The sequence below is a fragment of the Lepidochelys olivacea genome (genome assembly GCF_965140295.1).
Source record: "Lepidochelys olivacea isolate rLepOli2 genome assembly, chromosome: 10".
Classification (NCBI taxonomy): Eukaryota; Metazoa; Chordata; order Testudines; family Cheloniidae; genus Lepidochelys; species Lepidochelys olivacea.
Genome location: NC_140420.1, coordinates 12,784,210 through 12,807,620, shown reverse-complemented (window position 1 = coordinate 12,807,620; position 23,411 = coordinate 12,784,210). Strand labels below are relative to the sequence as shown.

The 23,411-nt window shown below is 49.7% G+C and overlaps 1 protein-coding gene across 5 annotated transcripts; it reads right to left on the bottom strand.

Moving 5' to 3' along the window:
* Nucleotides 1-715: 715 nt before the first annotated feature.
* On the bottom strand, nt 716-23,283 carry TMEM184A (transmembrane protein 184A). 5 transcript variants are annotated; one of them, XM_084641643.1, is made up of 10 exons: nt 23,231-23,283; nt 16,426-16,622; nt 11,403-11,660; nt 9,780-9,945; nt 7,926-8,016; nt 7,757-7,832; nt 6,618-6,709; nt 5,430-5,599; nt 5,067-5,264; nt 716-2,716 (listed from the first exon to the last, which is right to left on the bottom strand). In XM_084641643.1, the coding sequence occupies exons 3-10, from the start codon at nt 11,658-11,660 to the stop codon at nt 2,466-2,468; spliced, it is 1,302 nt and encodes a 433-aa protein (XP_084497769.1). In that variant the 5' UTR covers nt 16,426-16,622; nt 23,231-23,283; the 3' UTR covers nt 716-2,465. The 5 variants fall into 5 exon arrangements, with proteins under 5 accessions (XP_084497769.1, XP_084497766.1, XP_084497768.1 ...); XM_084641640.1 differs by lacking the exon at nt 23,231-23,283 and adding an exon at nt 23,070-23,120; XM_084641642.1 differs by lacking the exon at nt 23,231-23,283 and adding an exon at nt 22,607-22,671.
* Between the last annotated feature and the right edge of the window lie 128 nt (nt 23,284-23,411).

Here is a 23,411-nt window from a genome sequence, read left to right as displayed (position 1 = left end):
CTGTAAAACCGAGCAGCTTTGTCAGTATCCGCACAGGGCACCTCGTCATGCCTGGCAGCTGCTCTCGCCACGGAGCTGGAGCTAGCCCTAGACAGGCAGGAGAATGCTCCCACCCCTCCCAAGACTAGATTTGCTGCATGCAGGAGTCCTACATAAGACTCTAGCTATACCTCCCAGCAGGCAGCCTGCAGGAAGCCGCTTCTCCAGCTGAGGAGGCAGAAGCGGTGCTGGAGATAATCGGAGGGAGCCGCCAGACTGTCTCAGCTACACGCTGCTATCACAGTATTGCTATCACAGGCTTTCAGCGAGACGGGGAAGCTTCTCTGATCAACTCTGTTTACTACTGTCCGATCACTGCTGCCGAACGCTGCTCAGCCCAGTTTGAGGTTGGGTGTAACCTCTCTGACAACTCCAGAGCACAAGAAAGGAGGTAGAAGGGATGCAGAGGAGAGCACTGTGTTCTTCCAGCCTGGAAGAGGTGATGTGAAAGCCAGCGAGATGGGAGGACTCCCCATCAGAGCCAGGGCATCATGATACATTTTGTCCACGCAGGCATTCCTAGTGCCCCAGTTGCCATAGTGTCTAGAGGCCAATGCGATGCTTCTGAATTTATGAGCGTCAGTGTTGGATGGCAGAGAGCTGCTGGATCACATCAGAGACCCTCCCCGCCAGATGGGTAACAAGGCTTTGCCAAATGAAGCGCTCACTGGAGTGGTAATAGAAACATCCATTTATTAGGAAAAACAAGAACCTTATAAATAGTAAAATGCAGGATTGTTAAGTTACAATTTCCACTTCTCAGGCTCAAGGGATCTCAGAGCTGGGGAAATGTCAAGATTTTTTTTTTAAAAAGGGTCCACTTCTAAACCGAACCATAAGCGTTAACTGTACATTTATTACATGGCAGCAATTTGAGGCACTAGAGGTCCTTTTAAGACACACACAAACTGTCCCCTTCCCCCCCATGAAGTAAGACAAAGCGATGCCAACACCAAATGAGTTTCCAGCAGTCATTCTGGTAGGAGAGTGGGAGTATAGACTGAAATTAGTACGGTTGTCTTCAAAGATCTAAAATACAGGTCTGGTGGGATGTTATAGGAAGGTTCACAGAATGAGGTGTGCTATCTGCTGCTGTTCAGCAGAGGGGAATTAATCCAGCTGATCCCATGTTAGGACATTTGTCTCCCACAAATGGCATTGTGCAGGTCAACAGCAAGAGGACACAGGCCTATTTATATTTCACTCCACAACTATCCTAGAACAGAGCCACTCTGTCATTTAGGTTCCCACCTCTGTTCACAGAGAGGACATGGCCTCTTTTATAAAGGTGCCCATGTGACCCTAACAATAGATTGGTATGTGATCAGTGTAACCCCAGTAGGGCAGATCTGGGCAGGGGTTTGCACGCACACTTCCCACAGATGGGTCTGTGGTATTTAATTTTTGTAAATAGTTCTGGTTCTCTCCAGTCTCGATGAAGCCAAGTGTAGGCATTAAAATAAAGCTATTTCTTAAATTTAAGGAGGGGAGCTTAATAGCAAATGTTTTCAAGAAGTATCATTTCCAGTAAGTGAATTCCTAACCCTGCCAGTCACAGTTGTGACAGTTCAATTCCCTGAAAAGCAATTTAATACACCCATTGGAATCCATTTCATTTTTGATCCACTCCAAGTGGATCATAGTCCTTTTAAGACACAAATAAAGAGGTTTCCCCCTCCCAGAAGCAGGACAGGTGGCAGCCGTTGAATTTCATTTTAGCCTCTTCCTTGGGGATTATTAAATTTTAGGCAGGTAGGTACCAGAAAATAGCTCATTCATTCTCCCTCCCTCCCTTTCCTACAAGACTCCTGAGATTCCCCCAAGTTTTAACCAAAATAAACTTTGGTAACTTTCAAAATGTCAGAGCAGGAGGAGATGTGCAGCTGACTTCCCAGTCTGCTCTTCTCCCCGGGGGCTTGAGAGCCGTTAGTCTTTTTACTTAGGCCAAGAGTCACTAGAGCAGAGTCATGGTACGCAGAGCAGTTCTCTTCCCCACCTTGCCCTTGTTCATCGGTGAGAGGACGAGCTGGACTCCAGCCTCCATCTTGCAGCACTCGTAGGAACTCTCAGGAGTCCTGGTTGCTTCCTGTCACATCATTCCCACAGCACCGATACAGATGCTTGTCGTGCGTCAGAACACGGGCAGTGGGGCAGGTTGGTGGACAGGAACCACTGAACGACAAAAGTACAGGGGCCTAATGGGAATAGAGAAGAACCAAATCTCCAACATCAGCAGGGACAGGACAGCAGAAGTCAAGCACAGTTCAGCATCCTACCCCTCTCTGGTTCTTGCTTCTTTCCTTCCAAAACAGCAGCTGGTCTTGGCTTCTCTGGTCGAGATCTGTTGCTCTCTTTTGGCTCCAGTCAGATTGCAGGGACAATGCGGTTTTAAACATTGCCCGGGCCGCTGTCCTCTCAGCTCTCACCTACAGGTCATCGTCTGAGAGCATCAGCACTCTCTTCTCAATGGTTTTGCTTCTTTTCCTATTTTGCCCATCAGCTTGGGGTGCCGTGTGCCCAATCTGCCCAGGAGCTTTTGTCTCCGCCTCCTGCATGGACTGCTGAGTGTATTGCTGGTATGTGGGGGAGAAGTTGTGGATAGCATCCTGGACAATGTCCTGCGGGCTCATTGTCTCCTTCAGCCCGCTAGAGATGCTCTGCATTGGGGCCACGTTTGCTGAAAGCAGAGAGACTTGTTATGAGTGATCCACTTTTAAAAGGAAGTGCCTCGCTAGGCAAGGGAGATGGGAGGGCAGGAGGGACCAGACATAGAGGTCCTGAGCCTAGCGATGTAATAAAACCTCTGGCCAACAGGAAATGAGTCCCAACGTGCAGCAATCAAAGCACACTGGACACGTTTGATTTTTGAGTGGTTACAGTTTGATATGCCCTCGTAGAATTGGAGATGAGTGAGTGGGTAATGTGCAACAGAAAGGGTTAAATCCATTGCCATCTAAATCCATCCACAGGTGAAAAGTTCTGTGTCATTGTTAAATGGACAACTAGAAATGTGGACCGAGATATCCCTTCTATACTCCAATCCTAGCAAAAAATGAAAGCTTGGTGCTTTTCTTCAAGCCATGAGCATAGAATCATAGAATATCAGGGTTGGAAGGGACCCCAGAAGGTCATCTAGTCCAACCCCCTGCTCGAAGCAGGACCAATTCCCAGTTAAATCATCCCAGCCAGGGCTTTGTCAAGCCTGACCTTAAAAACCTCTAAGGAAGGAGATTCTACCACCTCCCTAGGTAACGCATTCCAGTGTTTCACCACCCTCTCAGTGAAAAAGTTTTTCCTAATATCCAATCTAAACCTCCCCCATTGCAACTTGAGACCATTACTCCTCGTTCTGTCATCTGCTACCATTGAGAACAGTCTAGAGCCATCCTCTTTGGAACCCGCTTTCAGGTAGTTGAAAGCAGCTATCAAATTCCCCCTCATTCTTCTCTTCTGCAGGCTAAACAATCCCAGCTCCCTCAGCCTCTCCTCATAAGTCATGTGTTCTAGACCCCTAATCATTTTTGTTGCCCTTCGCTGGACTCTCTCCAATTTATCCACATCCTTCTTGTAGTGTGGGGCCCAAAATTGGACACAGTACTCCAGATGAGGCCTCACCAATGTCGAATAGAGGGGAACGATCACGTCCCTCGATCTGCTCGCTTTGCCCCTACTTATACATCCCAAAATGCCATTGGCCTTCTTGGCAACAAGGGCACACTGCTGACTCATATCCAGCTTCTCGTCCACTGTCACCCCTAGGTCCTTTTCCGCAGAACTGCTGCCTATGCAAGTACAGCCTATGTGGAAGGTAGCAGGTGGGCAGCATGTAGAGATACAGCACGGTCCAGATACAAAGGGTGAAACACCTCTTCCAACAAAAGGATAAAATCCATCTCCTTGCATGCTGCCCACACCAAGCCAACTGCTCTGACTCTGCTCTTCCCAGAGATCATAGGCAGGTCAATAGCCAGTGACAGAAGAGGATGCTCTGAGCAGAGTAAATCTTTCTCTAAGTTTCCTAGGAAGATAGGAAGCCATCCCTGCAGGATGCCCATCCCACAGCACCATTTAGGTGAAGGGTTTTGTTTGCCATTCCTGGGGGGAGAGGAACAAGAGGCCAAACTAGCCCCTTCCCCATCTCCCCCCCCCCCCTTTTCACTCTCTTGCACATTCGGCCTTTGGAGTTTGTAAAGGACCCAAGGCCACAGAGCACACCAAGGACCAGCCAGATACCTCCCCCTTATAAAGAGTCCAACTCCTTGAAACCACTGCCACCTACACCACAGGACCCCAGGGCACAGAGGCCCTGGACCAGCAGCAAAGGCTGGATGGGAAGTCTTCTGAGGCTATGCTGCTCCTTGAACAGCAATGCCGGTCCTTACTGGAGCAACACAAGGCTTCCCTGTTCCCATGGGCACCCAGTGTAGTAACTGCAACATTCCCATCTCTGGAGACAGAGGCCAGTCATGGGATTTAAAGTGGAGTTTGGGGCTTGGCAGGAGATAGCCCACCAGCTTGGTTGAAATATCCCTTATAAAAAGGGATGCTATTACAGAGAACAACTGTCACCATTATTACAGCAGCACCCAGGGGCCACCCTCCATATCAGGGCTCCATTGTGAGCAGCAGCCATGTCTTCATAACACAAGAGCAGGCAGCCTAATTCAAGGCAAGAAGCCAGGACAACAAGCAGTGGGAGGGAATGGGAGAGGGACTCCATGACACATTTCAAGAGGTCAGCTTCATGCACAACTTGATGAATCTGAATCCTTTTTGACACCGGGTGTTTCCTGACAACATTATCCGTAATATTAACAATCCTCTGTCCCAGCAATCCCTCCTGAGAGGGCTCTTCCCAGCCATTAGCACTGCCTGAAGGCATCATGGGGAAAAGAGCCTAAAGGCAGGATTTAACAGCAGAGAGCCAAGTAGCTTTTAAGGCTCTTTACTGTTCAACTGAGAACAGGATCCCCTCATTGCTTATGTGCCTGGGGCCCCTCGAGTGTAGAGAAGATGGCTTCAGTTACCTGTTGAGTTTTCCTTCTTCTCTCTGTATACCTGGCAGGTAAAGGCATAGCGCAGAGCAATGGCGGCAAATAGCATCTCAATGCAGATTATGAAGTTCTGGTAGCCGGCAGCTACCGTCCCAGCTCCCACCTCCTTCCCATCAATGATTTGGACTTCAGGGATCACCCCACACTTCTCCAGGATGGCCAGCAGCATCCCTGTAAAGAGACGCAGAAAGGGGGTGAGTTCTGGTTCAGGGCGTCCAGTAGATTGTACAGCTACCATGGGTCCTTCTGCTGCCTCCCAACTCATTGGGTGGAGTGATCAGGTGCTGGGAGAGAAGAAGGGCCGTCCTCCTGGAGACCCGAAGCCCTAGGACCCACCTTGCCAGAAGGAGAGGAAGATGATGGCCTTGATGGTGAGGAATTTGAGGACTGGCTCAAAGGGGCGCAGGAGCTCCAGGGTGGCAAAGTAGAAGAGGAAGAGCGCGTACAGGGCCATGCTGACAGAGAAGTTGTAGATGATGGTGATGTAGAGGTATCCACTGTGAATGCTGAAGAGAGGGAGTTACTGAGCTGGGCTGCTGGAACTATGCCCAAATCACAGATCACACTGGCAGGTCGCCAGGAACCTACATGGGACAAGCTGCAGCCACTCCTCATCTGTGACACAGAGGCTACCCGGAGCCTACAGAGAACCAGATCATGAGGGAGTGTTACATACTGGAACCGATTCTCTCCAGCTGCAGCATCTCCTCCACACTTCGGATAAAGGCACCTGCAGCCCTATTGCAAAGGGCTGTGCTTGGCTGGGTCACAAGTAGCATACAGAAACACAGGAAATTGCTACCATGGTGGCTCACTAGGCTAAGGGCTCCTTGGTAGCAGGATGGGAGGTTAAAGGCCCAGAAAGATCTTGGTCCAAAAATTAAAGTGCACAGCTAGAACAAATACAGTGGGTGGAAACCAGCCACAGTCTAGCCCTGGAGTTAAAAGAAGTGTGCGAGAGGCCCAGGTTTGTGTATCTGGATTAACAGCATAAAAATCTTCCCTTGATTCCGAGGCCTCGCCCCCTACTGCACATCTATGGAAGGCAGGCAAAGCCCTCCTCACCTCAGTACACGCCCCCCCACAACCCATGGCCATGGTTACCATCACAGGGCTTAGAGCTCTTGGACATACCATTTCAAGTTCACGCACAGGAAAGGGCAACAGCCCATCTCTCCCCATTCCAAGGCTTGTCTGGGCCCTGTTGCTCCTGGGAGTTAAGATTTCCATAGACTGCAACCCCCTTGAGCATTCGCTGTGCTAGGAAGAGTGCAATGGAAGAGCGGAGAGGGGGTCCCCAGTACAGTACGGTGCTGATCCAGCAGCCCCAAGGAAGAGCATTTAATTTCCCCATATCTGGTTTTCTTGTCCCCACCACTCCCAGAGCAGCCCCCTTTGACAAAGAGTGCCCTGGGGATTTGGGAGGGGGAGGGGAAATGCCTTTGCCTATTCTTAGAGGAGAGGACTGATGCAGCCATCTCAGCCCAGGGGCAATGGGCTGTCCCATCGCCCTCGCATTCTCACTTGAAGTCACCATCGTGGTATTTCCCGAATGCCTGCAGGACAATGGTGAGGATCGCCACCAGGGGCTTCACAATACAGAACTGCAGCGTCGCCTGCAGCAAGAGAGAAAAAGACACCGTGCTATTTCCAGCTCTGTGTTCGAGAGAGATCCCACCACACTCCCACCGGAGGTACTTGCTGTTCTCCCAAGAGCTGCTGGGACCGCAGTACGCACAGTCCCACTCCACCTGACCCCAAGAGAAAGGAACTGAGTGTGTACTGGTCCCCGCCACTCCCAGGATGGAGGGCAAGGAGCTCTGACATTTGGGGAGAAAGAAGAAGAGAGAGATTCCTCCCTCTCTTCAGATAGGGAGCAAACACTTACACCACTAGCAAGGGTGGCCAGTGATATGGAGTGAAATAGACCAGCCCTTAGCAAGTGGCATGTCTGCAGCCACAGTGCACCTTACTGGCTGGATCCCTTCCCCCACATGCATCAGCCTTCCCTGGCATCCCAGTGAAGTGCTCCAACCCAACCAATCATCTCCCCCACCTGCCAGGTCTCTCTGTGGCCTTCCTGTGCCAAGAAATCCAGTCCTATCAACTAAAGCCTGCCCCTCATCAAACCCCCAGGAGCTTCCCCCTGGGCTCATTCATGAGCAGCACAGTAAGGAAGCAGGGCTGTAGCCCCATGGGATTGTCGTGAATAGCAGCAAACCCATTTAGGATACATAACTGATAACTGAAGTTACCCTCCCTCCAGCCTAGGGCAGCACCCGCACAGATATGTGCCAAAACTTGCCTGGTGGTAGGCACCTTGGGTAATCAGTACCAATAGCTAAAGGAGCCTGGGAGGACTAAAACAGGATCTAGGCACCCCAGTGGGAGGGGACCCTGACTCAGCAATGAGTCAAGAGGCAGAGCAGATGACACCAAGCACAGCTGATTGCTGCTGGCTCGGTGCCTAATGGGCTGGGTGCGCTGCCTCACTTTGGACGAAAATTCAAAAACTCAGGTGCAGGAGGGAAGCATGAACGCCTCCAGAAGGCGGCAGCGAAGAACAGCCTTCCCAGAAAGACCCCTACAATTTGATGGACCAGGGCTCTCGTTTAGCCTTAATCTACGTAATATGAGCTAAACAGTCCAGGCCAGAGACCAACCTGCTTGCAGAATCTGAGGAACCCAATGGAATAGGACATTCCTTGCAGACAGCAGGTCCCATAAAGACAACTGGACCTAGAATCAGAACACAATGAGAATTGGTGATGTTGGCCCTAGAGAGAAAGCCAGTGAAGGGGGCCAAAGAACGGGATAGGGACTCTGACTTACGCGATGGGCTTCCCCCGGATCTCAGACATGATGGTGCTCTCCCCTCCCAGGTACTCAAAGCAGAGGCTCAGGAAGCTGTAGATTACAAATGCTGACAAGACAAAGATGGGCATGTGAGCAGTGGATTGACGAGGCAGGGAGGTACTCATGGAAGGGCTACGTACATGCTACACATTAGTATTATTAGCTGCTTTCTGGTAGTTAACCGTGTCCTGCCTTCTGAGAACAAACTCCCCCGTCTCCTCCTGACGATGTAACAATCGCAGTGGGAGAGCTCTGTGGGTGGAGCTTCCTGGACTGGTCTGACCTGTAATCAGCTCATTTCCTTGGCAGCTTGGAGCTAGCTGAATTAAGTTTCATTAACAAACCCAATTTGGTATTTTTCCCCTTTCACCTTCAGACTCTTACTCCAAACAGTATAAAATGCAATGGTGTCAACCAACCAACAACTTAAACTCCAGTGGGCTTAGGGCTCAAAATGACCCAGTGTCACCTACTTCTTGGCTGAGTCCATCCATTTCTCAAGGACTCAAACCTTCATTTTACAAATATTGCATTTCTGCCACAAATGGTTGCATTAAAAAAAAAAAAATTTCCGTCCCGATACAATGTGGATAGACAGTGCTGTGTTCCTGAGCCTGCAGACAAGTTAGAGCTCTGCGAGGTGTGATGGGTCCCTGTTCATAGGCCTTTTTGCTCCCTGGCTGGACTCCCACTGGGCTCTCTCCGCCTGGGATTTGATTTCATTTAGATGCATGCAAATGCTAAAAGATGGTGTCTGTTCATTGACACCGGGTGCCGTTGTATTTAAATCATCATACACAAAACTCCCAAAGCCCGTAAGTCCAGCAGTACCATTTAACATAAACCACTCCCGGTGAGCCAAGCAACTTAAAAACTTCAAACCCCCTCCCCTAGCACAGCCAGCCAGCTAACAAGCACATGCAGCGTGACTGGGTCTCTCAGAGGTTGCAGATGAGAAAGACCCTAGCAGCTCATCTAATCAGGCAGTCAGCTAGCCTGGGAGGGACTGCACGGTATAGTCCTGTTGAAACTGATCACCGAAGAGGGAGGCAGTGCCCTCCCACCCCCAGGCAAACATCTATTAAACTGCTGGAAACACAGACTTTGCTCCTGACATATTCTGAGCGTATTGATTGCATAGCAGGGAGTCTGACCTCTGGGATTTGATGTGAAGGGAGAGGCAGCTGGCAGTATCCACCCTTGGAAAAGGATTGGAAATATTTGCCGTTTGATGAAACTCTGGCACAATCCAGAGACGAAAATTCTGTTCTTCAGAAGTATTTGAGCCACAGGGATAATGGAGCCTATGGCCGTTTTATTCCGTTTTGTACTTAGCCATCTCTGGCAAGGTACTGCTAGCTGCCCCAAGTGGAACTCCAGAGGTAAGTAGTCACCTCAACCCTCCCCTTCAGTTTGGTATGGAATTTTACCAGGGGCTCCCAGGAACCTTCATCTCCCCACCCTGACTCGCAAGAGCCTTCTCCAGTGCATCACTGCAGCTTAGGGGCCCATCTCCATTCAGCACCAGCTTTGGTGACAGGGAGAGGAGTGGGTGTTGATCGTTTCCATTGGTCTCTATGACAACAAACTCAAGAGTTACTATCAGGCAACCTGAAAACTCTCCCTGGGTTCCCTCTTGGACCCTGAAACACTGTGATCTGATTTGTGGGTGGGGCGGAGGGGGAGATGCCAAGTCACGCTGATGTGCCATCTTGCCTAGCTTCCACTAGAGGGGAGAGACAAACAAAACCCTTGTGCCCTCCATCACAGGTTCCTCCTGCACCATTCTCCTCCCAACCTCTACCACAGATGCCACCCCGCCTTGCCCACCTTCATAGCAGTCACGCACAGAGTTGAAGTACACATAAAACTGGTGACTTCCAATGAGGAGGAGGCTGAGCCAGGAGTCAAAGGCGTAGATAGGCACAATGAAGAGGATGCGGATAATATAGCGCTGCTCGTTAGGAATAGTGTAGTTCCTCAGGTGCATGTAGATCTGGGGAAAGGGAGAGACAATCCGGGCAATGTAGTGACATTAGGCCCATAAGAGATACCTGCCGAAGAGAAGCCGAGAAGCAGACGTGGCAACAGGCCATCAGGCCTCTGCTTTGTGGGTGCAGAAAGGAGCGTCCCTATGTGGTTTTCCAGTCTTCATCTCCCTCCTGCCCACTTCTTGCTCCCTGAAACAGATCTACAGTGAGATCTCTTGACGCCTGAATCAGAATCCAACCAGATACCCTGCCAGACTCCACCCGCCACCACATGGTCCTTGCAACCTGCAGGAAGCACAAAACACATGCTGCCAAGACATTATGCAGAGGAAATCAGAGACTAGCATTCCTTCAGGGAGCAAGTGTAAGTGTGGGAGGATTAATCCCATTGGCTAGAGGCACAAAATCTCCACACAAAGTACTGCCCACACCTCAGTCCTACCAGCAAGCACCCTGCTATTCCAGTCCCAGTTCCTCTACAGCTTCGCCAATGCAAACCTGACCTGTCACACAGAATATAGAAGATGAGGGTTGGAGCACATCTCCTACTATTTCAGCTTGGGACTCCTAAGCAGCAATTACCAAGAGTACAAGAACTTTGCTGATCCGGGGGGAAGGAGAATTCCACACCACGAAACAAGTGGGCTGAGATCAAATAACTCATTTCATTTGTGACCCCAATCAATTTTAAATTTGGGTCTGCGGGGTGAAGAGTCAGTGTGTCTACCCCACTGCACCACTTGGCCCAGGAATTAACTGCCATACAAATACTAACGCTGGGCCACATTCTGCTTTCAGCCACACCAGTGTAAATCTGCAGTAATTCTACTGATTTCAGTGGAGTTACTCCAGATTTACACCTACATACCGAGAATTGGGCTCTGGGGACAAATATTTCAGTTAAACCCCCAGAGGACACATGGCCTCAGACAGCAGGTGTCACGTGTTGTTAAGTGGGGAATGGGGACATTAGGAAATCCAGGCTCCCCAGAAAGGAGAATGGAGGACACTCCCTTAACCTCAGAACCGCTGATACTCTAGGAACTGTTACAGCTTCCCTCTGGGGTAGGCACTTCAGATAAACACAGCGAGGAAGGCCATGCAGGCAGCCGCTCAGGGGAGCTGAAGGACAAAGTCTGCTCTACCAAGCTGTTAGGTTTGAAAAGGCTGGACTCATCCCTCCCTGTAACGTGCTGGTCTGAAATTGGCAGAGGCACCTGCTGTAGACACTATAGAAGGTGGGAGGCCATAGCCAGGAGACGGAGATGCTTCGCTGGAAGTAAGGGAAGCAGTTAGAGACAAGGAAATAGTCTGTAACTAGCTCAGGCATGGAGGCATTCAAGAATCCTGAGATTCAGTTGAGGTCCCGAGCAGCTCCCCTTGCCCTACCTCCCCCACCCCCACGTGTGCACACACCCAGGTCCAGGGGAACACCCCTCTCCCTGCAGAGCCCTGCCTTTACCTGGTGGATAGTGAGAATCAGTGCCGACCACACAAAGATTCCGGAGATCACCTGCGCTGCCGAAGTGGTCAGGAAAATTTGCTGGCCATCTTGGGAGTAGTTCTGGAGGGTCCTGAGCAGGGAGTCGTCTTTAGGGGAGAGATGGCTGGAGTCTGTCAGAGGGATGATCCTGGTCTGCAGCGTGCTGCCAGCCATGCTGGTCACGCCTACACCACCCTCGGTGGGAGCGGACATGCTGGTGTGTGTGGTATTGCTCATCTGGCAGAGAGGAGAGAGCAAATGTAAATACAACGAGGAAGGCGGTTAGAGAACAAAGCAGCAGACAGAGAGGGGGGCAATGAGCAAAGGTAGAGCAGTGAGCAGCAGGAGGAGGAGGAATACCAGGAGTCAGTATGAACTGAGCACAGAGGGGCTGGGGGAGCAAGGGGTGGGGAAGCACAAGGACAGGAGAGAGGAAAACAGCAGGGGAAGCACAAAGGGAAATACTCAGCAGAGGGGGCAGATGAATAGATATTTTTATTCCCGACATCCTTTGTCAGATCAAGGTCTCGGCTAACATTAGAACCTTTTCCCAGTAGCCTTCCTCTTGAAGCAGGGATTTACTGAAATGCACAAGAAACTCTGGAAGCCTCTTTCCTGGGCTCTGCCCACAGGAAGGAGTAAATATTGCGCACAAGGCAGTTCCCTGGGTACTTCTAGCCAGACTCTCATGGGCATCATAGGGCTCTTGCAAGAAAACTGGTTCCCATCAGACTGCCAGGCCCATTGCACAGGCCACATAGCCCAAAGAAGCAGTAGCTTTTGGGTTCTTATCCAATAGGGAAGGTCACCCACCATCACTCAAGAGTCTCTTAAAAACCAACAGGTTTCAGAGTAGCAGCCGTGTTAGTCTGTATTCGCAAAAAGAAAAGGAGTACTTGTGGCACCTTAGAGACTAATCAATTTATTTGAGCATAAGCTTTCGTGAGCTACAGCTCACTTCTTCGGATGCATAAAGTGGAAAATACAGTGAGGAGATTTATATACACACAGACCATGAAAAAATACACATTGTAAGGAGAGTGAACACTTAAGATGAGCTATTACCAGCAGGAGAGTGGGGTGCGGGGAGAGAAAACCTTTTGAAGTGATAATCAAGGTGGGCCATTTCCAGCACATTTGCAGGAGTTAACAAGAATGTCTGAGGAACAGTGGGTAGGGGGGAGGGGGAGGAATAAACAAGTATAATACTTAGTATAATGACTCAACCACTCCCAGTCTCTCTTCAAGCCTAAGTTAATTGTATCCAATTTGCAAATTAATTCCAATTCTGTAGTGGCCAGGATGGTGTTTTCAGGAAGATTACCGATGGACTGTAGTTTCCTCAGGAAGTCAGTAGTGTCTCGAAGATAGCTGGGAGTGCTGGTAGCATAGGGCCTGAGGAGGGAGTCTACATAGCCAGACAATCCTGCTGTCAGGGTGCCAATGCCTGAGATGATGGGACACCCAGGATTTCCAGGTTTATGGATCTTGGGTAGCAGATAGAATACGCTACCAGCACTCCCAGCTATCTTCGAGACACCACTGACTTCCTGAGGAAACTACAATCCATCGGTGATCTTCCTGAAAACACCGTCCTGGCCGCTATGGATGTAGAAGCCCTCTACACCAACATTCCACACAAGGATGGACTACAAGCCGTCAGGAACACTATCCCTGATAATGTCACGGCAAACCTGGTGGCTGAACTTTGTGACTTTGTCCTCACCCACAACTATTTCACATTTGGGGACAACATATACCTTCAAATCAGCGGCACTGCTATGGGTACCCACATGGCCCCACGGTATGCCAACATTTTTATATTTTTAGAACAACGCTTCCTCAGCTCTCGTCCCCTAATGCCCCTACTCTACTTGCGCTACATTGATGACATCTTCATCATCTGGACCCATGGAAAAGAAGCCCTTGAGGAATTCCACCATGATTTCAACAATTTCCATCCCACCATCAACCTCAGCCTGGACCAGTCCACACAAGAGATCCACTTCCTGGACACTACAGTGCGAATAAACGATGGTCACATAAACACCACCCTATACCGGAAACCTACTGACCGCTATTCCTACCTACATGCCTCCAGCTTTCACCCAGACCACACCACACCACACGATCCATTGTCTACAGCCAAGCTCTACGATATAACCGCATTTGTTCCAACACTTCAGACAGAGACAAACACCTACAAGATCTCTATCAAGCATTCTTACAACTACAATACCCACCTGCTGAAGTGAGGAAACAGATTGACAGAACCAGAAGAGTACCCAGAAGTCACCTACTACAGGACAGGCCCAACAAAGAAAATGACAGAACGCCACTAGCCATCACCTTCAACCCCCAACTAAAACCTCTCCAACGCATTATCAAGGATCTACAACCTATCCTGAAGGACGACCCATCACTCTCACAAATCTTGGGAGACAGGCCAGTCCTTGCTTACAGACAGCCCCCCAACCTGAAGCAAATACTCACCAGCAACCACACACCACACAACAGAACCACTAACCCAGGAACCTATCCTTGCAACAAAGCCTGTTGCCAACTGTGCCCACATATCTATTCAGAGGACACCATCATAGGGCCTAATCACATCAGCCACACTATCAGAGGCTCGTTCACCTGCACATCTACCAATGTGATATATGCCATCATGTGCCAGCAATGCTCCTCTGCCATGTACATTGGGCAAACTGGACAGTCTCTACGTAAAAGAATAAATGGACACAAATCAGATGTCAAGAATTATAACATTCATGAACCAGTCGGAGAACACTTCAATCTCTCTGGTCACTCGATTTCTGATCTCAAAGTGACTATCCTTCAACAAAAAAACTTCAAAAAACAGACTCCAACGAGAGACTGCTGAATTGGAATTAATTTGCAAATTGGATACAATTAACTTAGGCTTGAAGAGAGACTGGGAGTGGTTGAGTCATTATACTAAGTATTATACTTGTTTATTCCTCTCCCCCCCCCCACTGTTCCTCAGACATTCTTGTTAACTCCTAGAAATGTGCTGGAATGGCCCACCTTGATTATCACTTCAAAAGGTTTTCTCTCCCCGCACCCCACTCTCCTGCTGGTAATAGCTCATCTTAAGTGTTCACTCTCCTTACAATGTGTATTTTTTCATGGTCTGTGTGTATATAAATCTCCTCACTGTATTTTCCACTTTATGCATCCAAAGAAGTGAGCTGTAGCTCATGAAAGCTTATGGTCAAATAAATTGGTTAGTCTCTAAGGTGCCACAAGTCCTCCTTTTCTTTTTAAAAACCAACCAATCACTACATCATCTGCTTCTTCGCTTCTACTGGGGATGATGCCCAAAACCCCACATGAGCTCAGTAGAACCACCTTCAGGAGCGGAGCCTCCTGTACACAGAGTCAGCTTTGTTCCCTGTCTGTCCATCTCTGCTTCATGCACACACTTCCTGGTCTTTCCTCCTACTCTTCCCTGTGCTGTCCTGGTAGGGGCTTGTCACACGTTAGGGAAGGAAAAAAGTCTCTGACCTGCTGCTCAGGGTCCCCTATGATCCATTTCCCTTGCCAGTCAGGCTCAGCGATTTAAGGGAGGGAGCAATGACCGGTCTCAGTCAATCAATAGAACCTCAAACCCTTTTCCACTCAGAGACAGAGGTAGAACCTTGCCGATAAATCATCAAGGCACCAATTGCCCAGGAAGAAATTCCTGCTGACATGCTGTGCACACATCACCATTGCCTTGGGAATGGACTAGCAGCATGAAAGACTTGTGGCTGCCTGAAATTTTGGCTCCCTTCTCCTCGGTGGTCTAGCACCAGGAGTGAACACTGGTGCTACCCTAGAAGCCAGAGGACTGGCACCGCCCATGGCTCCCAGAGCCACAAGCCAAGCAAGAATAAAAGCTACAACCATTTAATGGTAGGATATAAGAACAGGAATCTCTGGCAAATTACCCACCATTTCCCGCAAGATTCTGAGGGCATAGAAGATCAGGGAGCCGACATGGGCTCTCTGTTCAATCTCTGCCCATCTCAGATGGTTTCAAGACAGCAGCCTCAGGGCCAGGTGACACATAAAAAATCCTCAGGGAAAGCAAGGTGGCCTCATTCCACTATGGTTCTAAGACACAAAGGGCACCTTGATTCTGCCCTTGGCTGCAATTCCCATTGTGTCTATGTATCCACGATCAAACTGGAATTCAGGTCTCATTTTTAACACTTAAAATAGCTGTTGTACCTAGCTGTGTGGTCAGTGTACCATGCACCAGCCAATGTCCTCCAACCCAGAGCCAGCTGCATTTCAGTGGGGCTGCATCTCATAGCCCATCAAGCACTTTGGGATGTATGTAAAAATTCTATTTTGCCAACCCTGGAGCATAGCAGAAATCTCTCAAGACTAGAGTCCTGCAACCTAGCTGGGGCATAGCAGCCCTTTAGAAAATCTCCACCACCACCAATCACCACAACAGAGTCAGGTCAGTGTCTGGTAGGGTTCCCCTTCCCAAGCCAGACCTCATAAAGGCAAAGAACAAAGTATTTCCAGAGCAAACAACCGTCAGCATGTTCTAGGCACCACGTCCCCCATGTCTTGGCACAGAGAGGACCGACCTCACAATACACTTCTTTTGATGCACGGCCTCAGACCCAAAGGCCTCCAGACACCCCAGCTGCCATCTTTGGCCTTTCATTTCTTCAGCTAAACTGCTTGTGCAGCACCTTGTATTCCAGGAATCCAAATAGTTTAACAACACTTAGATTTAAAAAGAGTCTTTAACAAGTTTCTCCCATAAATGGATAAACTAATAGATTTCTCCTTTTTCCCCATTAGCTGCATCTCCCTGAAGCTAACCCAGAAGTTTTGTTTGCCAAAACTCCTACAGGCTTGTGGGAGGAAAGATCCGTGTTAGAGGTTGATCCCTGCTATTAATAACTATTTAAATAATGATAAAAGAAAGAATTCTCCACGCAACCTCCTTTTCCACTCCCCGCACAATTCCTACCTTGCAGGAAAGGAAATTCAGATGGTGTCAAGCCAACAGCCACATGCACCAGTGACTAAAAATATCTCTTCCCCCACCATTGACAGGGGAAGGGCTGGGTGAGAAGAGTTTACATGTAAGTGGAGAGGTCCCAATTGCAGGCGGTGTTGCCACTCACGTTGACAAGGGCTCATAGTTCACCCCCAGAACATCTGTACCTGGGAGAGGGAAAGAAGAGAAAGAAAAAGACAGGTGGAGTGAAGGAGAAGATCGAGTTACCAAGCAGTCACCTGACTGCCAGCTTTCTCTGTGTAACAAAAACATTGTTGGATTCACAGCTCATTTCTAGCCCCCAGATTCAAGGGAGAGCAGGGAGCTGTCCTTTGGACAAACTGATACACCAGAGACCCAGCCATATAAACATTAACAGGATGGCACAGATAGCACGGGATTCGTGGAAATGTGGAGGAGGGAGTCAAGATTTTGTTTGGTTTTTAATAGCTATGCCCTTCCTTATTTGCTTTGTGATCAGCCCTGGAACAGCCTGGTACAGTAGCTGTGCGTTAGTGCTTGGACAGCTGGTGGCGGCCAGGCTGGGTCCAACCCCTCCTGCGTCCTCTGGGAAGGAGTGAAGCAGTTTTATGAAGCAATCCAAATGCAGACAATATTCCACCACGGGGTGGGAAAGCCTTAGCACCTAATCTATGAGGCATTGGTATAGCCAGCAGGTTGTGATGACACAGGAAGCAAGAGAGCCATATTACTATCTAGTCCTGTTTCTTCTATCTGCAGTGAGTCAAAGCAGGAGATGCACTGTAGATATCTCGACCCAGAAGACTTGCCCATTAAGGCTGTGATTTATGGACTGTATTGTAGTACCTAGGAGCCCCATTCAAGGGCCAGGACCCCAGCGTGCTAAGCGCGGTACAAATACAGAGCAAGAATGGCAGTCTACACAGATTCTCTCCCCTAAGCAGCTCAGGAACAGCTCCCACCCCTTTATGTGAACACACGTCTGAGACAGGAAGGCCATACGGGATGCAAAACCATTTCACAACCCAACGCCTGCTGGGAATCTGAATGGACAGCCTGAACTCCACCAAGCACGGTCTTGAGAGCTTTGCCAGGCACGTAAGGATGCTAAAAGCAGTCTTGAGACACAGAGAGCTCCTGCTCCACCAGTTGTACTGCTGAGTTTCTGCCTATTTATTTGAAAACTGCACACCGGTCGAGAGTCCCAGGGCAGCTCTATGGCGTTTTGATTTTGGTCACTGAGTCGCACACTCAGAGGGGGGAAAAACCCCTCAACTCTCCAAAACTAAACAGGAAGCCACCTTCACGGCCAACTGACCCTAAGCACTTTGGCCCAGATCCTCAAGGTATTTAGGCTCTACCTTCCATTGAAATCAATGGAAGGTAGGAGTCTAAATACTTTTGAGAATCTGGGCCTCCACCTTCCTGCCTGCTCTCCAAACACTCAGCTTCTTGGATTCTGCTCTTTATTGATCCAGAGCCAACTGAAGTCAGTGGGAGTCTTCCCATTGGCTTTGGCTCAGAGACCTTTCAGGATAATAGACTCCTTCCCAATTGATGATGGGGCACTCATACAGGGCTGTACAAATGCAGAGAGTTCTACAGTTCAATCTGAAGAGCACCATAACACAGAGCACTTGGGTGCGCCTTCCATCATGGCTCATCAGACTCCTAGGGAGGGTGAGAAAAACTTCTGAGGCTTCTTATTAAAAGCCAAGATGACTCACTCTGATAACAAAATTATTCAAGAGAGATGCATCTCCCCAGAAAGCAGGGAAGGAATAGCATCATGAGTGGCCTGGAGAAGAGACAAAACAGAACAAGACACTCTTAAGAAAATAGGAAAGGAAAATGTTGCTGTCAGGCCCCAAGACAACACAACATGCCCTCCCAATCCTCCAAATGCCCAAGAACATTTGGGAGGCAAAGCTGTAGGTATCAGGGCAATTAACACATGGACAAAAAAAAAGCTCTGACTGAAGCGTGCCAAACTCCAGATGTGGTTCTACTCTGAAAAACAACTCTCAAAATGGCCTGGAGGGGCTCCATACTTGTATCTCAATCAAATCTGATCACTTTACAAGAGGAAGGAGGTATTTTTCCAACAGCCAGTATCACAAACTCATCCAAGGCCCAGGCAGTCCAGCTGGGTTATTTCCTGCTCATGAATCACCTCCTTTAACAAACATTATGCAGATCACATCCTGCGCTCACACCTTTGCGACTTCCGCTGCCCCAATTAGTCTTCGTTACAGGTGCATACGTGAAGCATGGCTGCAGAGGAGTAACGGAGCAGAACTGGACCTGTATTATCTGCATCACGGGCAAGAATGGGTGAGAAGGAAAGAACCCAGCCTGCCAGATGTCAAAGTGATCTGGGTAAGACTGTCAGATCTTGGGTTCATTGGGCTGGTAGTGAAGGGATTGGGGGAGGGGAGGTGAAGGAGGCACTTTTCACTCATAAGATGAGAAAAAAAGATTTGGAATCATTGACACGTGACAACAATGGGAACCTCCCCCCCCTTCCATTTTAAGAGATACTTAGAGCAGAATGAAAAGGAGGACTTGTGGCACCTTAGAGACTAACCAATTTATTTGAGCATGAGCTTTCGTGAGCTACAGCTCACTTCATCGGATGCATACTGTGGAAACTGCAGCAGACTTTATATACACACAGAGAATATCCGATGAAGTGAGCTGTAGCTCACGAAAGCTCATGCTCAAATAAATTGGTTAGTCTCTAAGGTGCCACAAGTCCTCCTTTTCTTTTTGCGGATACAGACTAACACGGCTGTTACTCTGAAACCTGTCATTAGAGCAGAATCACACTTTCAGAGGCTCCAGCACCCAGCATCGGTAAAACAATTAAGGCCTACATAAATGCCAGTTTTGTTAGTCTCTAAGGTGCCACAAGTACTCCTTTTCTTTTTATAAATGCCAGTGGCCTTTTCAACCCTTTGGGGTTAGTTTCGGTTATAAGTAAAATGTGTTTGGTCTCATCCTACTAACCATCAGCACACACCCCACAACTGATTTGACACAATTAGCAGACTGCGCCTCAGGACTGACATACCCAAGTGCAAGTGGCAGCTTTTCGTCTGCCCTGGGAGCCTGCACTGAAGCAACCCCCTGGGTGCCTCGCTATCCATTGCTTGGATCAGGGCAAATCTCCAAAGCAGACGGGCCTCTAGTCCCAACTCCATCACCGTAGGCCAGCCCCCATCTTCACCCACTGTGTCAGGTTCTTAGTTCCATTCACTCACTTCCAACTTTTCTTTCCTAACCTGAAGGCCGGACCAGGCCATGGAGCCAAATGGAAGCCACAGGAGGCCCCCTGCCTCAGACGTTTCATCCAACAACCGGCTGAAATGGCAATGTGATATTTAGTGCCACCGGCTGTGGAGCATGAGCTGAGCTCTGTGGAGATAGTAGTATGTGCCCCTGAGGCATCAGGCCAACTCTCCCTTGTATTCAGCCCTCATTGGAGCCTATTGTAGATTCCTGCTCTCCCTCTTTAACAGGAATCGTTTCTCTACCACCCCACAAAGCATACATCACTTCTTGGCCCTTTCTCTATTCTCCCCCCACAAAACTGTTTGGAACTGAACCCCTCTGGCTGCCCTGTTAGGATATGACTCCTCCCTACCCACAACTTGTACCACACAGCTAGAGGCCCAATCAAATGCCTTGGGCAGAAGGTTTAGGCCAAATTGCCTAATCTTAGCAGCTGCACACTGGCACATCAGCTGCTCTCTGGCTTTGATCTTAGCCAGCTGATGGAAAATGTTGTTATCAATAGGTTTTATTAGCTTTCCTAGCCCAGGCTGAAAAGGAGTAGGAGCGACAGTCAGGAATAGCTATGATTACACAGCCTTCAATCCTGCTGAGATTACTGCTGTTGTAGGACTTAATTAACAGTTTATAACAACACTCATTAAAAACAAAAACCTCTGCATAGTGCCGAATTAGAATTCCCAGCTCTGGAATGTAATTAGATACCAGCTGTGCTGGGTAACTGGTCATTTCCAAGCAGCTAAAGACCCATTTGCTTCCAAAACAGAACACAGAACAGCGGGAGAGTTTGGGAAGAGGCGAATTGATACAGCAACTAAGCAACTCATACCCTTGACAGATCATATTAAAGCCCACATCTAATGGAGGCCAGAGCTTAAACATGTCAAGCTATAGGTTTCAGAGCGGTAGCCGCGTTAGTCTGTATCAGCAAAAACAACGAGGAGTCCTTGTGTCACACTGAATCAAAAATTCCTTCAGTGTAAACCACCACTTTATGGAGAGCAGTAGACCATAATACTGCATACCCCAGTGTTCAATCACAACTAATATCACACAGCAGCTAACTCATCCCAGAATAAACAAATCCAAAATACAGATAGCTTCATTTACAGGGGTGACCCAAGGACAGAACTTTCTCTTAATCCTAACGGGGAAGGTCTCCTTGAAGTGTGGTCTAGTATCTTGAACATGGGATTGTGAGCCAGGATTTGTGAGTTCTGTTCCCAGCTCTGCTTCTAACTCACATGGCCTGGATCATCTGTAAGATGATTATAATACAGGTTTCACCTACCTCACCAAGCTGCTGTGAGGCAAAGTTAGGGTTTGAGACCCTCGGAAAGAAAGCACGACATGTTATTCAAAGTCTCCCCATAGATGCCTTCTGGTTCTGATGAGTCAGTGCAACTGAGTTTCAGCTTTGAAATTTCAATCTCTTTTATACTGTACATTAAAATGAAGTCTACATGGAATACAGCTTATCAAGGCAGGATATTACTCATGCCTGCAGCTTGCACCTTAATTGCACCCTTCAGAGTTGGGAAGGATAACAGAACTCCCATCAATAAGCATCGAGCAACTAAGCTGTTCCTTGCTCAAGCAGGCAGTTTTTACAAAGTATCCTACCACTGAATGGAGAAAAACCAGTCCTACTTCCCACAGAACAAAGCAGACACTTTCCACTGATGAAAAAGAACATGCCATTCACCTGCCTCAGTCTTGCTACACTGCAGTCACATGACCTAGAAGGAAGTGCCCTTTAACCTACTACTAGACAAACACCAATGTAAGTGAAGCACTAGATGTGCCCTACCCCAAGCCTATATTTGCTATAGGATAGGATTGGAAAGCTCCTGTCAAGCCAGTCACCAGCAGAAGCACTGATCTTTCCTCTTAGGAGACAGGTCGAGTTAGCTGGGTTTCTATGCTAGTCTCTGCCATCATTTTCAGGGCAGCCCATGACATCTTCATCCCTAAACAGATCTCATGCCTGACTGGTGAATGGCATAAGAATTTAGGGGCTTGTCTTCCCCAAAGTGCTGACTGCAGAGGCAAAGTCATCTCAGCCACAGGGATCATCATCCAAAAGGAAGCCAGCTCTCAGGACTGGGTGCATCATAGAGCTGGGTGGGAACTGCAGGCCAGGCATAGGCATCCCTGACAGATCTGTATGAGGGGCCCTGCAATGGAGCTGTGGAGAAGGTTGCTGCAGATTAGAAGCAAGGGGCATTGGCGGACCTGTGGGAGGGGTCAGCACTGGACATAGGGGCCGGGTGCAGGTCTGGACCCAGGGGCATTGTCGGAGCTGCAGGAGGGGCCAGCACTGGCCACGGGGGATGGCTGCAGGTCCAGACCCAGGGGCATTGGTGGAGCTGCATGCAGCCCTGGTTGAGGAGCTGGAGAGCGCTGCACGTCAGGATGGAAGTTCTCTGCTGCCAGGGTACCTGCTCCCTGCATCCCCCAGGTGGTTAGTTTCCAGGCCCCAGAGGCACCCAGCTCAGGCCAGACTGCACACAGGCCCCCACCCCTCGGCCACAGAGCCAGGGGGTCCACCCCTGCCATGGCCCAACCACTTTCTGGCTGGTCCACACACACCTGAGGGGTCCTCTGTCCCAGCTCAGGACGCTGCTCACTCGGCTTTGGGGCTCAGGGGCCAGGCTGCTAGGGGAGGGCCCCGAGAGAGGAAGAGGAGAGTCAGGCGCTGGTCGGGGGGGACGAAATCTGTGTCCCCCCCTTTCAATAGCGCTCCGCAGCCCCTGCCAGCCTGCACTATCTTGGGGCAGCGCTTCCCCCCACACCCCCATGCGCGCTAGATCCGGGAGGGGGCAAGGGACCCGCCGGCCCAGGGCTCCCCCTGAGCCCGGCCGCCTCCACTTACCCGCCTGAGCCCCAGCGCGCCCGCCCCGCGCCTTGCTCCGGGAACCGATGCTCTTCGGACTCGCCCTGCAGGGTCCCTTGGCACCTGCCACCCCATCCCACTGAGCGCCTCCCTCCCCGGCACCTCCACCTGCCTTCCCCCGGAGACTCCTCCCCCCGGGTCCGGTCACCGCCCTCTCTCCGCCGGCGCAGCTTCTCCTCTTCGTGGCACTTTCGGGGGAGTTCATAGGTCTCTCCTCCAGCTCCGCTCCCACAGTGCCTACAGCCCTCCAGAAACTCCTGTGCCGCGCACAGATCCTGGCCGGGCTCCCGCCTGCCTTGCCCCATACTGAGACAGAGCCCCCCCCCGTTATCGCTACTCGTTCCCCCCTCCTTCGGCGCCCCGCTGATCGTGCCTGGATCCCTTGATAGCAGACAAGGCAGGTTTGATTTCCAGCCTCCATTTAAAGAGTTGCAGAACTTACATTTCACTCTGCCACGCTTCCCTGCTGTTCGATTTCACTCCTGGCTCAGAGCTCCTCCCCTCCAAACACCTAGGCAATCATAATCCCTGCCCTGCCCCACGGATACTACACCCAGCAACCCCTCCCAAGGATGCCCCGTCGTTGTTCCCATGCTCGCCTACCGTATTTTGCAACAGTTGGGGATCTCCTAGTAGATCAGTGCATGATAGCTACCAAATCGCGCCTGGCTCTGGCTACTACCTAGGAAACCACACGGAATGCCACTTGCACAGGGGCCAGCGAATAAACCCAATCTTCACTCTGTAGGCGTGGCAATATGGTTTGGAAAAGTTGTAATTTGTT

Excerpts from the sequence above, each read along its gene's own strand:
- TMEM184A (XM_084641643.1), bottom strand. The coding sequence starts at position 11,660 with ATGAGCAATACCACACACACCAGCATGTCCGCTCCCACCGAGGGTGGT. Across the intron at positions 9,946-11,402 it reads TGATTCTCACTATCCACCAG|ATCTACATGCACCTGAGGAA; the intron begins GTAAAGGCAGGG and ends CCCTTTCCCCAG. Across the intron at positions 2,717-5,066 it reads GAAGAAGGAAAACTCAACAG|CAAACGTGGCCCCAATGCAG; the intron begins GTAACTGAAGCC and ends CTCTGCTTTCAG.